At 28.8% G+C, this 16,873-nt stretch overlaps 1 protein-coding gene across 1 annotated transcript; it reads right to left on the bottom strand.

Moving 5' to 3' along the window:
• Positions 1 to 1,929: 1,929 nt before the first annotated feature.
• Positions 1,930 to 10,245, bottom strand: LOC142329699 (hexamerin-like). Its single transcript, XM_075374409.1, has 9 exons — positions 10,068 to 10,245; positions 8,579 to 8,712; positions 7,128 to 7,464; positions 6,046 to 6,563; positions 5,491 to 5,691; positions 5,067 to 5,360; positions 3,674 to 4,022; positions 3,101 to 3,237; positions 1,930 to 2,495 (listed from the first exon to the last, which is right to left on the bottom strand). The coding sequence occupies exons 1-9, from the start codon at positions 10,240 to 10,242 to the stop codon at positions 2,043 to 2,045; spliced, it is 2,598 nt and encodes an 865-aa protein (XP_075230524.1). The 5' UTR covers positions 10,243 to 10,245; the 3' UTR covers positions 1,930 to 2,042.
• Between the last annotated feature and the right edge of the window lie 6,628 nt (positions 10,246 to 16,873).

The following is a 16,873-nucleotide window of genomic DNA, read 5'->3' as shown; positions in this document are numbered from 1 at the left end:
TTCCAATATTTAATAAAAGTGATTTAGTGGATTGTGAAATTATAGAGGTTATACAGACATATCATTTAGTAATTGCATTTGGAAGATATTTTACGGATTTCTGTCTAGACAGACTTGAGACTTGAAAAATGGATAGAGATGCCAAACTTTTTTTAAGCAGATTCAAGCAGGCTTTAGAAAATCTTAATGTAGCTTTCTGAAACCATAAAAACTTTTCTGAATATCTCTTTTCTAATGGTAGATCATATCTTCACGATTATAAACGCTGTTTCAATTAAATTTTTGAACAAACTAAATTATTCACTTTTTTGTGGGCTTGTTTCTCTTGATTGTGTCGATCCGGATGCATTGTATCATTAGCTTCACTGTTTAAGAATTCCTTTACAAAAGATTATTGATGTTTTGAAGAGTTTGTATAACGGTAGTCTGCCGATGCTAGGAATCTTCAAGATTTATTGGACAGTTTTGAGACACATAAGGGCGTCAAGTGGGAGAATTTACTGAGCTCTCTCATTTGATAATATTCTGTAATTATATATAGATGAAATCTAAATATGAAACTAAATGAGCATATTAGTTATTTGAAGGGTAAAAAATTAGTATTTAATCATCGTAGACCTTTTGTTTTGTTGTTTTTCTTAGAGACCTTATGTGGTATGGTAAAAATTATTTTACCATATTATATTACTAATAGTTTTATTAGAAGTTTCTTTATTATAAATTATGCTAATAATTATTATATGAGAGGAGAATGTAAATTAATTTTTCTTTTCATATGTATAGGGGAAATGGTTTCAAATTACTATTTAATTATTGATGATTACGTTTAATTGTCTTTTGTGTAATAAGATTTTATGCCTCAATTATTTATTAGTTTCTTTTTCTTAATACCGTTGACTGGTTTTCTAATTGAGGGTGTGGTAATTATTATATTATTATTATTACATTCTTGTACAAAGTGAAGGACGTATTGTGATCTCGAAAAGTTTCAGTTTTCAGATTTCAAAGGAAATATCCATTTTGATCATCTCAGGATCCATTTTGACTAGTTTTGGCGTGACTTCTGCACATACGTATTTATGTATGTTCGTATGTATCTTGCATAACTCAAAAACGATTAGCCGTAATAAGTTTTAATTTTGGATTTAGGACTGCTGTAACATCTAGTTGTGCACCTCACCTTTTTATTGCATTACAATGAAACAAATGTGTCCAAAAAAGCCCCAAATCCAAAAAAAAACGTTTATTGTAGAAAAGGTTTTACAATAAATAATAGTTAAATAGTAACAATAAAAAACTTTTAAAATTTTGTATATGTTATTTAATAGGCGTACAAAGAAGTCATGTGGTGTCCGCATCAAATTTTTAAAATACTGATAAATGTAACTGATCGGTCGACTTTCATTATATGTGGTGTTGGAAAAATATACTTTTTGGTTTTTTATTTTCTATTAATGTATAATTTATGTTCTACGAAGGCTGTGCATTATTATTATTATAAAATTATTAATATTATTATAAGACAGCTACTTATTACGAGCATCCAAGTATTACGTTCTTCAATGAACTTTTGAAAAGACTGGATTATAAAATTTTCAATATTTTTACCGGTCTGTTTCCGTGGTATCCATTCAGCTGGTGCCTCTCTTGTTTTTTTATTTGGTTATTTTATAAAATAAGTAAAGCTATGTAGATATAAGGTTTAAGAAAAACCGCGAAGATATTGAAACAAATTAAGATTATATTACTGCAGTTACATCTAAAATCCGATATATCTTATTTGAAGTTTCAAGTAGGGGTTGTGTGCTGTGCAAAACTAACACACATACCCAACAATTTTTTGTAAATTGAATTCACACACTACAGCCACACATAAAAAAGAACTATATGTATTTATTTCATCGAGAATAAAGAAAAAGAAAGCATACGTACTACTTAATAAATTGCTTTTATTAATTTTAATTATACATGAACAAAAACGATTGCAAATACGTATTTTTATTAACTGCATTTACTAACAGTTAACAAGTACACATATTTTATTAGTTATTGTTGTGTTGTGATTTATGGTAGATGGTTACAGTCTTGAAGTACTGGTTTGGGGTGCTGTAGTAGGCATCTTGTACTGGTCTGTTAAATGGGAAACCAAGAGATTTATTATCGTAGAACTGAATATCGTACACCGGGTTGTTGTAGTAATCTGCATTGTTATTCTGGTTATTGTTGTCGTTGTATTGGTTGTTGTTGTTGTAAAATTGGTTATCGTTATCAAACTGGCTGTTATCATTCTGGTTGTTGCTATCAGATTGGTTATTGTTATTCTGGTTGTTGCTATCAGATTGGTTATTGTAATTCTGATTGTTGTTGAAGTTTACGTAGTTGTTGTTATTTGGATTTGCCTCGGTGATAATAGCATAAAAGACGAATTCTTGTCCGCTAGCCTTACCTTTCGGTAGCTGAGCACGTTTAGGGAATCCCCAGAAGCTATTACCAGCCTGCAAAGAAAAGCAGATATTTAGATTACAGGAACGACGGTAATTATTATTTATCACAAATAAAAAGATATTTAGTCCTAATAATTTGCAGTTATATAAAAAAATACACAGAGCATTTGAATAATTTACGGCTTCAAACTTATTAGCAATGAAAAATAAAAAATATATATTTGAAGAAAAAAAACAAAGTTATAATTATAAGAAATGTTAACTTTTCTAGTTAGAGTATCCTAACAAAATGGAATGCAAAAGCACAACTACCTTGATTGTTATAATTATTATGATCAGAGTGAATTAACAATATTTCAAACATCAAGGAGCGAATTTTTGAACTGTATATTATTTTAGCTCTAATTTTGTTGGGCTACTCTAATTAAATCTGTAGATTTACTCTAAAATGGAATTGATCAAAATATATTTTGATCAATTGCAGATCCTTTTGTTCAATTTGACCTCTTGTAATTGATCAAAATATATTTTGTTCAATACATTCTCCTCCAGTGAAGTATTATTTATTTTTGTGAATATAAATTATTTTTATTACGTTTATTTTTAAGATATTACAGTCGTAAAAATACAGATTTATTACTAATGTGATTACAAACCTGATTGCCGTAGAAAGGTTGGTTTCCTTGTTTTGCTTGTTGAAGTTGGTTGTAAATCTGCTGGAAGCTTGGAGCATCACTTACATAAAGTGGAGACTGCTGAGAATTTCTCTGAAATACGTTTTGGCCATTATTCACTGCAAATAATTAAGTAAAAAGAATGTTAAAAAAAAAATGAAAATGAAAAAATTATTATATAAAAAGATACAATTTGTATATTAGTTATTTCCAGTACGCCCAGACATATTATTTTACGATGAAAGGTAATCATATAGCTTAAAATGTACTAAATATATATATAAAAACAATTTCCGATATTCAAGTGTAATATATTAAGAACCTTATAAGTTTAACCCTTTTGAATTTTGAGTAATAAGTTGAGAAGTTCAGCGAAACTATATATTCAACCAATTGCGTTAGTGCCACCTAATGTTACATGTTTAACGCTTCCTTCATCGATCAAGGGTGCTGCAATCTGTTATGAAGATTAAATTTTATATTAAGCTAGGTTTACTATTTAAAATCTATATTAAATTACGTTTAACTTAGGTATGATTAGAAATATATACATACAGCGGACTGTGAATTGATCAAGCTGTACAAAGTACTGGCTGGCTTGTGGGAGAGTGAATTGTTGTCCATTGGAATCGTATTTGGGACCGATGAAGACACGGACGACGGCGTTTGCATTTCTGTTACTCTGGACGTTTAACTTGTAGTTGAAGGGTTGGTTGGTCAATCTCTGGAATTTAACGTTGTATTGGCCATTGTTGTTATTAAAATTCTGGTTGTCGTTGTTGTTATTGTTGTTGTTGTTGTTGTGATTATTTACTGCATTGTCTACGTTTACGTTGAAATAATCGAAGTAGGTGACTAAACGTGAAACGTCGAAGCTCTGAATTTTCACCCCAGGGAAATTAATCTGTAAAATAAGAAATTATTTGCTATTACGTTATTGTAGATTAAAGTGTTGATACATTATAAAATACATTTAGAATTGCTCCCCTTTCAACATACATTCACAGATTAGCAGGGAGAAGGAAGAATTTTTATATTTTCTTCACTCCGTCGATTATTATACTAAAATTTTGGCTTTTTATCTTACTAGCTATTTTTAGAGAATGAATACTTTTATTTTTACTAAGAAGCTGTACGTATGTATAATTCTGCATTGGAATTAATTCTTTTTATAAAATATCTTGAATGTTTATTATTGTGTAAATTATTTGATCGATTAAAAAGATATTTACCTATTAAAAATCTTAGTTTATAACGTTTATTTCTTGTGTTATATATCCGTTTGATATTTTATATGAATTTACGATACTTTTTCGGAATCCGATAGAAAATTGAGAAATATATATTTTTTTACTTCATACTTGTAAATTAGATTGTTACAAGCTATTTATTATTATTTAATTATCACGTAAATAACGTGATAATCTACAATTATCACGTTATTATAAATATAATCTAACCAAACCTATGCTCGCTTCGTTCGGTAACCTTCAGTAGCGAGAGTATGTTAGCGAGTCAAAGGATTGGGAGAGTAAATGGATTAGAGAATCAATATTCTTTTGTAGTTTTCAGCTAGTAATATTACTAACGAACGAAGCGAGTCAATCTTAAGATTCAATTTTGATAGATTATATTATTATTTAAATTTCTAATTTTAAGCAATAATATCAAGCTATTTTACAAGTATTAAATTTAAAAAAAATTTTTAAATTTGTTTGTCGGAATCCAAAGGAGTACCGAATTAAATAGCAGTACAGTTACCTCAGCCATCGCATAAAAGAAAACAGTATTGCCAAGGCCAATGATAGCAAGCAGGCTACCCATATCTGAATTTCATGGTAGGCAAACGGGGAAAATGACAAAAAAAATTAATAATGAATAATTTTTAGATGATTATAACAAAACTAAAAAACTAAATAAAGATGTTATTTGTGTTACTGAGCAATACCTCGTTAGGGCTGTAAGGTCCAAGATTGTTCTGGAAGTTGTAAAATATCTGATTCAGTTTAGCTAAAAACTGGTAGTAAGCTGGATCCCTTGGGGCCGTAGCGTAGTTGGCGGCAGGGCCTGGGGCTACTCCGTTCTGGTTGTTAGGATCGACGATGAATCCGATGGCGTTCTTACCAGCAGCAAAATAGTTACCGTAGTAGGCAGAGTTTGGAGAATCAGCAGGATTAGCGGCAATGTTGGCTAACACTCCAATACCATACTGGTTGTAGATGTTAGTCTTGCTACCATCTGGCTGTAAAATTTACATATCGATATAAATACACGATTCTTTGTTTATTCATGAGTGTATACACACTCATACAAGTACATGCAGCTATATTTAAGAGAATGCAGGAAGAAGTAGCGTGTGCAAGAACACTTACGTTTACAACGAAACCGGTATCGGCGACCTCTTGTAGACGTTGTTCGTAGACTTGAGGATTCTGTGCTTGGTTGTTGTTTGGTTCTTGAGCGTTATTGTTGTTGTTATTGCTGTTTTTCTGTTGTTGCTGGAAGTAAGTATTTGGTGGACGAGCAGGTACTGCTTGACCGTTGGCGTACTGAAGATTTGGGTTGTAGCCAGGCTGAAATTTTTTAAAGGAAAAATATATAATAAATCCATGTAGATAAAACAAAAAAAAAAAAAATGTTATAATCCTACGATTCCTTATTTACCGATGAGAATAGAAAACTTTATTATAATTATTATTTATTATTAATTAAAGTCAGAAAATACGCTATTTATTTGAAATTTATATGGTGGTGAAAACTTTGTGTAGTATACATTGCATTACAACATTTAAAGCTTTTCTATATTTTAATAAAAAAAAAATAAAAAATAAAACATTTTCTAGTATGTAAGAATAGTAATAAAATAAGTATTAAATAATTAAAAACTACTTGGCAATTTACACGATTAATTTTTATAATTGTTTTACCTGAATCTTATCGTTAAAGTTGATTGGCTGCGGGATTGGAAGATTATTGGAGAGCCTTTCGAGGACGTAACGTGCGTAGAACTGTTGGTGTGCGTAGTAGAATGCCTCTCCGCGTTTGGTCGCCTTGTAGTTATAATAATAATTGTTGTTGTTGTTGTAATTTTGATTGTTATTATTGTAATTGTTGTTGAAGATGGTATCAAAGTAATCGTTATTATTATTTGCACCAAAGAAAGCAGGATTTTGAACGTGGAATCCAGCGTGGTAAGCGTTGATTCCGACGTCTTCAGTGAAGTAGCTCACACGATTTTCTGGGTTTTCGGGTGTTCCTGCGTTGTTGTCCTGGGAGCCGTCATTAACAGCGAAAACAGCGTTTGGATTGTGTGGACCATAATTTCCATAATTTTCGTTGTTGTTGTTATTATTTTGGCCATTGTTGTTATTGTAGAAGTAACTGTAGTATTCGTTATTTTCATTCTGATTTGTATAATTGGCAAAAACATTTGCGAACTGGTATCCTGTAACAACAATATTATTTCAGACAAAATATAAGATAGAAAAAACTTCCTTCTACCTACTTCCAAATACATCGTTTTACTTTTGGGTAAAATGAACGCACTGTAAAAAAATAAAAACTACCTTTTTTTGTATAAGTAAATACATGCTAGCGTAGTTTATCGTTTTATAACTTTTATAGTATTAAATCAAAAAAAAAAAAACATATGTATCGTATTTTGTAATTCAATATACTCTATTTTGTATTTATGCTTTCGTGAATGATAGCGAATCTTAAATTTTATTTTGTGGATTAAACATCTATGAACACGTTAAATCCAAACAGTAAATAAAAAAATTAAGGTTTTCTGATAGTACTTTAAAAATATATTAAATGAAAAACAACACCTAATCGGTAGCCATAAATTAGATGGTAGTTTAAATATGATGCAAAGTATAAGGAATTGAAAAATTGAGATGAGATACATGCATTAATTGTGTAATAAATTCTGATAGGTAATGGATAAAATCACAAACAACAGAAACAAAGTTCCTTTAATTAGGCCTACTGCATTTAGTTAATTTACCTTGGAATTTTGCTTTATAAATCTGGTGGAATGCTGTAGCCGGAACAAAATCATGAGGTACGACTTCATAGAGAGCAGGTACGACAACCCCTTGAGTGGCTGGATGGTTGAGGACTGCAGCTGAGAAAGCGTAAGCAAACTGCTGTGGATTGAACCTCTCTCTGGCCCAAGCGGCGGCAGCTTTAAATGTGTTCCAGTCCTGAGCGCTGTAGAAAAAGTGGAATAGCTGTGCTGCCTGATTCTGGTGTTGTTGGCTGGTTGGTGTAAAAACTTCGTCATTCGGGAGGAAATTATTTTGTGCAAAGTTGTTCAAGAAGTGGTTGACAGCGGGTTGGTTCTGAAAAAAAAAATAGAAGTGTATTAACTGCGTGTAATGAGTACTTTTCCTTTTGATTTTAATGTTGAATTAAGTTTTAAAATTATTTCTCTTTACATATTGTAATTCTTTACGTATGGCACTTGAAATATTATACTCTGTACAGCTAAAAATTAACTGATACGTAATCAATTTATGCCCTATCAAAGAGCCTGCCAGTGTTCGTTATTCTATTTTTAATTATTAAATAATTACTCAGGCAAAAATAGTAACTGATATTTATATTACTGAGACTTTCAACATTGCCATTCAATTTTCTTCCCTTTCAGTTAAAAAGATTCACTTTATCTTATCAATTATAAAAACTAAGAAATAACCCCAAATAAAAAAAAATAAAAAATAATAAACCATCTGTATACAAAAATCAATTATTCAAAAAACAAAAAGAAATTAAAGAAAAAAAAATTATTAAACTCGGAACAAATATTTTTGAATTAGGTGCATCATATAATTGTCCTAACTTCATATACTCGTATTATTGTACTATACTATACTATAATATACTCGTACTATAAATTTCTTCCGAGTTGAACAAGATCATGGTAAGGATTATTATGCTGCAAATTAGACAGTAGTCCCACAACGTCGAACTGTTTTTCAAAAAATTGGTGGTAACCTAGAAAAATATAAAAGATTACAGTTAGAAAGAAATAGTTGGTTACGAGGTTACATGTGAATAATGGCCGATTTGTTTGCAGTTTGATTAACGAAGGCTTCTTACCCTTATTTGAATTCGAAGTTTTTTCTTTTATATCTTATTCACCGGAAAAATTTAATCATCGCACGTCAAATTAAATGTGGTCTGACAACTGTTGTTCTATCATTACAACACGAGTTAATTACATTAGAATATTAATAACGATGATGGGATTCTTGATCGTTTTGACGAAAGAATTAAATTTTTTTTTAATTTTACCCAAAATATGCACCACAATACTGAATTTTTAAATTATCTAATATTATTGTAATATTTGTGTTGTAACATTTGATAGGATGTTGGCCCAATACTGGGAAAAAGTGGTTTAAACTGTATGTTTTTAAATGTAACTACGTTATTAAATTAAATATTACTTACGTAAAACCTGTTAACATTTCGGAACGGATTGAAATTTCTTCCGAGTTGAACAAGATCATGGTAAGGATTATTATGCTGCAAATTAGACAGTAGTCTCACAACATCGAACTGTTTTTCAAAAAATTGTTGGTAACCTAGAAAAATATAAAAGATTACAATTAGAAAGAATGTTATCAAAATGTGTTTGTTTTTAAACAGGTTCAACTGAATATAGTCATTAATTGAAGAGTGGAAATGGAATTTTATTAATTCTGAAACATACTTTTAAAAAATAATAAAATAAAATAAAATTTTATTTTTCATAAATGAAAATATTTCAATTGTGTAGTTTTTTCTGTATCGCTTGTTAATTTAATTTCCTCTTTCCTGATTCAGAGTAGAATGAATTGATTTTAAAAATACGACTAAGTATGTAAGTGGATGGCAGGGGCGAGTTGTATTATATTCCTTTTTTAAGTAATAAAATTTCATGATTTCTTCGGTTTTATATACATAAAGCTTTAAATTGCTTTAGAATTTTGAACTCGGATCTCTATTTAAGGGATGTTTATTATTGTTATTTTTTCTTTCAAGAAAAATAAGTTATGTTTTGTGAAATTTAAAAAAAAAAACATCTATTTTATCCTTTAACATAGGGCTCTCTTATTATTTTGACATCTTAAAATAATAATCTACAATATATATCATTTAAAAAAAAATTGTAGTTTCTGAGTAGAATTTTATTGAAATATATATATAAACGAAGCAACTTTTTAGAAAATATATATGAGAAATGAATAACAATTTACTGTTCTTATTAAAGTAATAGAATCTTTTGTGAAAGAAATTAAAAAGTTTCAGGTTTCGTTCTAGCAATATAAATCCACTACATTCCATTGTTTTTGTAGTCTTATTTTATAATCAGGATAAATAAAATTGTTTTTATCTCGTGATAAATGTACAGTTTTTCAATTTAAATTATTTTTGCCTTACACTATCGTTACATATTTATGTCATAAAATTCTTTCCGTTCACATTTATTTTTCTTAGGCTGTTTGGGCTTAGATATATGGAATTTTTTGAAGCTATAAATTATGTATTGTTTAGTATTAAAGGAAAATGCTTTACCGATTTTAGCATTATCAGTTTATTTTTCTTGCAAGAGTTTATTTTCCTTTGTCGATATTAGGATATTTTGCGGAAAAAATATTTTAAAGTATCTATTTTTATGTAAGGAAATTTATAAAATATAAGTATTTTTTAACACAAATTAATAAAATACTAGTACTATAGTAACAAAGGTTCGATTTCCAATATTTGTTTAGCGTTTAGGAAATTAATAAATTTAGTTTCGTGCAATGAATGGTAACAATTTATAAGTTTAATAATGGAAAGAAGGGAATTGCACTACAGCGTTGCTATGAGAAATTTAATTATTATAAACCATTAAAGTTACAAAAAAGGTAATTTCGATTAGGACAAATAGCCATTAAGTATGATTAACGCTTACCTTGGTTGTTGTAGCCGTTGTTATTATTGTTGTTTTGGTTGTTGTTGTTGTAATTATTGTAGCCTGCAACATCTTCCTTTTTTTGCAGGACAGATGCTGCGGTTAGGCTAAAAACTGCCAAAAGTAGAGTTGCCGAGTACTTCATGATGACTGTGACACCTTCACCACCCGGCATCGACCTTTATATACATTGCAGATTCTAATTTTATCGTTACCGTATCACCTTTATATGACCCCTTGATACTACTGATGAAACATCTTCCAATTCTGCAACATTGCACTTTAGTAACCCTAATTGATAATTTAATTTTAACCAGTTTCTTATCACGTGAGTGATTACAAATTATTTTATGATGAAACCGTTAATTTCGTAAGATAATTATTTCCTTTTTTTGAGATCAAAGACAATAATAATTGATTGTTTATTGTTATGGACGAATTACCGTTTATTTTTATTTTTTCTATTTAACTTAAGGAAATATAGTGACAAGTATAATTTTCGGTAAATAAAAACAATATTATTCAATACAATAAAATATTTAGTCACTTGACTTATACATTTCGTTAATCCTACATTATTTTATAAAACATTGGCTGGTTTCTTTCATTGTTTTCGGTAAATACAGGCAGCGTACCTAACATGATTATCATGTTTTTGAGAACAAGAACAGTATCGAACCATATTGTGGAAAACAAAGTAACATTCTGAGTTAAGACCAATTACTATAAGATAATGTGGGAAATTTTTCATTTCATTTAGATTTCTATATTTAGAATGCTACAATTTATTTTACACGATTGGTTCCACCAGAAAGTATTATAATCTATTCATTTTAATGTAAATTATTAACATTCAAATGGAAAGTCAAATATTTCGACAAATAAATAATTCAATTATTTAGCTAATTTTCGTTTAAATAAAAAAATTATTAATGTTTCTTTCTGTTAATTTTTACTTTACAATATTTTCGATTACAACCAACAAATATACGTACACTACGATTCATAACAAAGGATATAACAAATTTTCAAAACATGTATTTATGATGGAAATAAAGAAGATTTCATTTAAATACTGGATCAGAAAAGCTTCGTTACCCAAGGAAGACTTTCGAAAGATTTCAACCTGATTTTAACGCCATCGAAAAATTTAAGCCCGACTGTAATTCTTGTAACCCAAAGTAAGAGAATGTTTAGTGGTTTTACAAGAAATCTGATCAAGATAATTGGAAAAAACTAGAATAGACCATTTTTATTTTTAGAATGTTTTTTCAATAGGTTTCCAGAAACATGAGGCGTAAAAGAAAAGATTCGGTCGAAAATCAAATTAATATGTTAACATAAATATAAAAATTTTTAAGAAAACGTGTACAGAATTTGATTCTGAGTAAATTCATATGACTAAAGTCCATAGAAACTAATTTCACACCTAAGTATTTTGAATTTTATTGAAAACAAAACATATCAAAATGTAACAGAAATTAACAGGTATGAAACGAAATTTTCAATGTAATCAAACCAAAAAATTGAAATTTTAGAAATATTTTAAAATATTCACCATTATATATTTTAATAAATTAATCATTTTACGGCTTAAATATATTGTATTTTGTGTAAAGCAATACGTAATAATTTATTCTGAAAATAGCATTTATGCAATACATAAATATAATTCGGGATTGTATTTACTATTATCATTCAAGACTTTTATAGATAAATTTGAATTTTTACAAATCTAAAATATTTTCAAACGAACATTTATGCCATGATGTTCAGATATAAATGATTGGTTTACTGTATAAAAAACCTCCACTGATATTATTCATAAAAATACTGAACTTTTTTTTGTGTTATACAATCGTCGAAATATAATGAACTGTAATAAATTGTAATTAGCAATTGCAAATTATTGTGCGTGTTTACTGAAATTCAGCACATCACTTTTATGAAGCCTTTTAGGCTTCATTGCGGCTACTGCAATGCTTACCAAGAATTGCACAAATGTGGGGAAATATATCTCAAATAATTTTAGATAACATTTGAATTGTCTGATAAATTTTACTTTATATAAAAAGTAACTCTATAGAAATGGATTCAGCTTAGTATACCTTCATTAATTATTATATCTACATAGACAACACCTCTTTGAAATAACATACAGTTACTAAATAATTTACACAATTAACAAATGGTCTTAAATGGTCGTCCTAGAGAAAAAATTCACACCTTCGACCCCAAGGGATTAAACCTCAATATTTGCTGGTAAAAACACGAATTTATCGTAAAAATTTTAAATCAATCGGTAGAATTGGTCTCGCGTGATGCTGTTGCAAACGGACAGAATAATCAAAAAAAGTTGCATTTATAAATTTGGTACAGACTATAATTTGTATTTAAATTTATACATATATATATATATTCTGTGAATTATACAGAAATATCTAGATTACATTAACTTGATGCACAGATTTATTAGGCAATTAGCATCAATTTAACTAGCAGTTACATGATAATAATGTGAAGATGTGTATGAAATGTACGTGAATGGTGAAACTTATTTATGAAACGTAATAATAGTTATTTGAGAAAAACAATTCAGACGTTTCACTTCCATAATTCTAGAGTTTTTATTCTGTTATCTGTGGCTAAATATACATTTTCGTAACAAAAGCCTTTATATCCAAGCAGAGAGCATATGTTCCGGAGGTCTGAGATCTACAGTTATATCTCTATTATAAAAATAATTCTCACATTAATCCAACATTATATATGTAGTCATCGATTTTTCATATTGATAACATTTTCGGAAATCTACTTTACAACTTGAGGTAACTTATATTTGAGTTATAAGACCGACCGCATTCTTTTGCATATCGAAGAAGGTACTTTTACTAACTAGTCGTAACTGATTCAATAAGTATTTGCTTGTTTGAAATAAATAGAATTAAATTCAGATTAAAAGTTCAAAATTTCTTTTGGATCTTACAGTATAAATAGTAAAGGTGCTTGTAATAATTCTCCAGATGTTTTACTTTTTTTATTGTCGGGAACATTCATTACGAAAATTTAATGTATACCAGTATCAACACAGCTAGAAATTACTTATTATCCTAATTTTGATTGTCTTTTGGGAGACTAAGATAGTATCTGCGCTCCACAAAGTATGCAATAGGTGTTACGTTAACCTAACCAAGTGGTTGTAATGCTTGCAACTACTGGGTTGCCTTTGCCTTTTTTGCTGTGTTGTAAATCATTGTAATACCAATCATTTTGGAATAACCTACAAATCATTGTGGCGACAGTTACAAAACGACGTGTATTTTTTTTTTTTAATGCTTATACCAGTATTATTTTCCCAAGTGTTCCATCAGCAATGAGGTGGGTATTTCATGGTGAAGATTATACGATTGTATAAGCAGCAGCGGTTTGGCAAGAAATATTTTATTCTAGTGAGGGTTCTGCTGGCACCATAGCAGAAATATCTACTGACAGACTTATTTTATTGTAAGATTAAACATAAAAATTAGATTTAAGTTTATTTACATGTGTTCAGTTCCAATTTATTTATCTAATTTAAAAAAAAAAAACCAGTGTCACCATCATTATAAAAAAAAAGAAAAGTCATATGGATTAAATACTCAACTCACAACCAGAACTCCAATATTTAAGATTGAAAGAGTGGAATTAATTAGACAATTCTGTTCGATCGACAGTTTGGCTTTATTAAAGGCTGTTGTTTCTTGTGTTTATGAACCAGTTCAGCTATCAATCAACATTACTTATTAAGAAACTGGCCAAAAATAAACAATCCTACTCCAAAAAATCAAACTGTTAAAATTACTTCACTTATTTAGCTTCATCGAGCTATTTTACTACGTCAATATAAAAACTAGGACGAATGAAGAATTTTGTGAAAGTATTATATAGTTATGGCGGAGCTTTAAATGTTTAATTCAGGTTTTTCGCGATAAAGCTTTACTTCAATTACTAGTGCTAAATTGAATAAGGTATTGTCATTGGGCCTGTAATTACAAAATTAATAAGTAAACACATATTTTATTCCAAATTGAATATTATGGAATTAACAATGTGGAAATCAGTGAAAGAAGTTATTTAAGATTTTTTTGGAAACAATAAAAACTACAAATAGTAATCTGTTAATGGAGAAACCCTTAGAGACCTGTAAACATTTGGTTCAACATGTCACTGAAAATTCATTCTTTACACTCATTCTGATTGAGCCTTCATCTTGAAGGCAAGGCAAGATGACCTTCATAATAGCAAATTTTTAATAAAGAGCAAGGTAAACGGTTCCATCAAGCTAAATTACAAACAGATCAGCATTGACATGGCAAATGGAACGAATCTGTGATTGTCGACTACTGCTGATTTTAACAAAAGAGGATCTGTGCAAGAAAGAAAAAGTATTTTTTCAGTAATACAAAAATATATCTGAAAAATAGGTAAAATTTACATTTTATTTATTTTTGTCTTTTCTTACATGATAGTTATTGCTCGAATAAAGAAATAGTTAAGAGCGATTATGTACATTATAATTTTAAAATACATCTTACATTGTAATCATAAAAGTTAGAATTTTCGTGCTATTTTTGAAGGGTTGAAATTCAAAATATGAGGATAATAGAAAAAACTGAATTGATTTTATGATTCAGCAAAGAAATAAGTTTATGATCACCTAATTGTGCTTCAGAAAATCACATCATTATTAATTACTAGAATTACATTTTTATTCATTTGAAATATGGAGTTATTTGGTCTACATTTTTTTTACAAGAAATTCCCTTTTGTTTTTTATTTTTTTCGATAAATAAATGCAGTTTAGCATGATTTTCATATTTTTGAAAATAAGAATAGTATCAAACTATATTTTAGGGCATGAAGTAATATTCTGAGTAACGACCTATTACTACAAGATATTCTGAGAAACTTCAAAACATTTTTCATTCAGATTTCTATCTTTAGTATGGTGTAACTTATTTTACACGATTGATTCCAACAGAAAATATTGGAATCATTTCAATTTAATATTTACTATTAACGAGTAAATGAAAAGTAAAGTATTAAGATAAATTAACATTTCAATTATTTAACTAATTGTCGTTTAAATTAAATGTAAGCATTAACTTCCTGCTAATAATTACAAAATTGTTTTCAGATCGTTACTTACAATTTCTATATGGACATACACATAAAACAAAGACATGGAAAATCATGAGTATTTTTAAACGACCTCTGCAACGTTACATAAGACCAACATTTGCGATTACATCTTATATATAAAACACAGATCCACCGAAATTGACAACACTATCATAATACATACTTGATAATTTAGGTATACAGAAGGACCTTCACATTCTGAAAATAATAATAATAAAATATATATTTATATATATACAACTACGAAATCCTAAATCATCAGTTATAATTCAAATCGAACAAAATTTCGAATAATTTTTTAAAAACGGTCAGACTTAAATCAGATAGAAGATAGAGGACAACAACACTAATCAATGATGATAGCGACAAGAGGGATAGAGAACATGGAAACTTATGATAAAAACGTTTAATTTATGTAATTTTTGTTCGGTTTGCCGTTTTAACAAGTATATGATTTTAATGATTTTTTATCACCGATTGTCGTGGATAGTAAAAATAAATTTATAAAAATTAACTTACTTTAGATATTTAAATAAATCTTTTGTTTTGAATGTTTATATATTTTCTTAACAAGTTTAAAATAATACATTTCATTTCGATTTATAAATAAACGAGTATTTATTAACTTATACTCATTATTTTTATCATTCCATTGTTACGTTTATTTCTCTGATTTATAAGTATGTAATAAACTATTTATTTTTAAAATTAATTTTGTAATTATAATAATTATTATTTTATTGTCATTAGCCAAACGGAAAAAAAGGTTATCGTAAACATATTTGATCTAAAACTACGTCATGTAATCATTACGATAACATTAATTAACTTTTTGGATAAAGTTTTATACAAATTTTCATACATTGCTGGTAGCAAGAACAATCAAATATATGAAGACAATCAAGGTTGATCCGTAAAAAAAAAGATTGATCTGTAAATTCTCTTTTAGGTAGATTTCATGAGAAAGCTACCTATTATAATGGGTACCATGAATCGAGTTCCGGAAAATTTCGACATATCTTCGCGTTTCACATTCCCCAGTCCCCAAAACCACCGTCAGCTCAAAATTTTTATCTACACACACATAAACACACCTACACACACACACACACACAATTATCTTCCTATTATTTTTTGGATAGACCTAAACTTTTTAGACCCACAATTTTTGGCCCAGGGGGTTGAAAAAATGGGGTTTCGAAGACAACATGGAATCATACCTCCCTTAATAGGCACAGTATCGGATCGGTTTAAAGTGGTCGTTAGTCCTCTAAACATTACCTAAAACATTTGTCTGAGGCAGTTTTTTTATATGACCAACCTTTACGGCAAGGGATGACAAAAAAAATTGAATTGCTGGAATTGTAAGAATATGGGGCTTGTCGTATGTTAAACATGTGAAACTTTTTTTTTACACGCAACATTGTAGTATTGAGTAAATTTGAAGTTTTGCTTAACTGTCAGGTGGACATTTTTTTTATCTCCTACTTAGCACCGGTGAAATCTACCTCTGGCGTGCCGAAAGGATTTTTTTTTTTAAATTGAAATCTGAATATAATTATCTATTTTTCGTTTATACAGTATTTATATTCAGGAAAAATATTTTCCATACTTTCATTTATTAT

The sequence above is a fragment of the Lycorma delicatula genome, chromosome 1 (genome assembly GCF_047948215.1).
Source record: "Lycorma delicatula isolate Av1 chromosome 1, ASM4794821v1, whole genome shotgun sequence".
Classification (NCBI taxonomy): Eukaryota; Metazoa; Arthropoda; class Insecta; order Hemiptera; family Fulgoridae; genus Lycorma; species Lycorma delicatula.
This window is presented reverse-complemented; position numbering and strand designations above follow the sequence as displayed.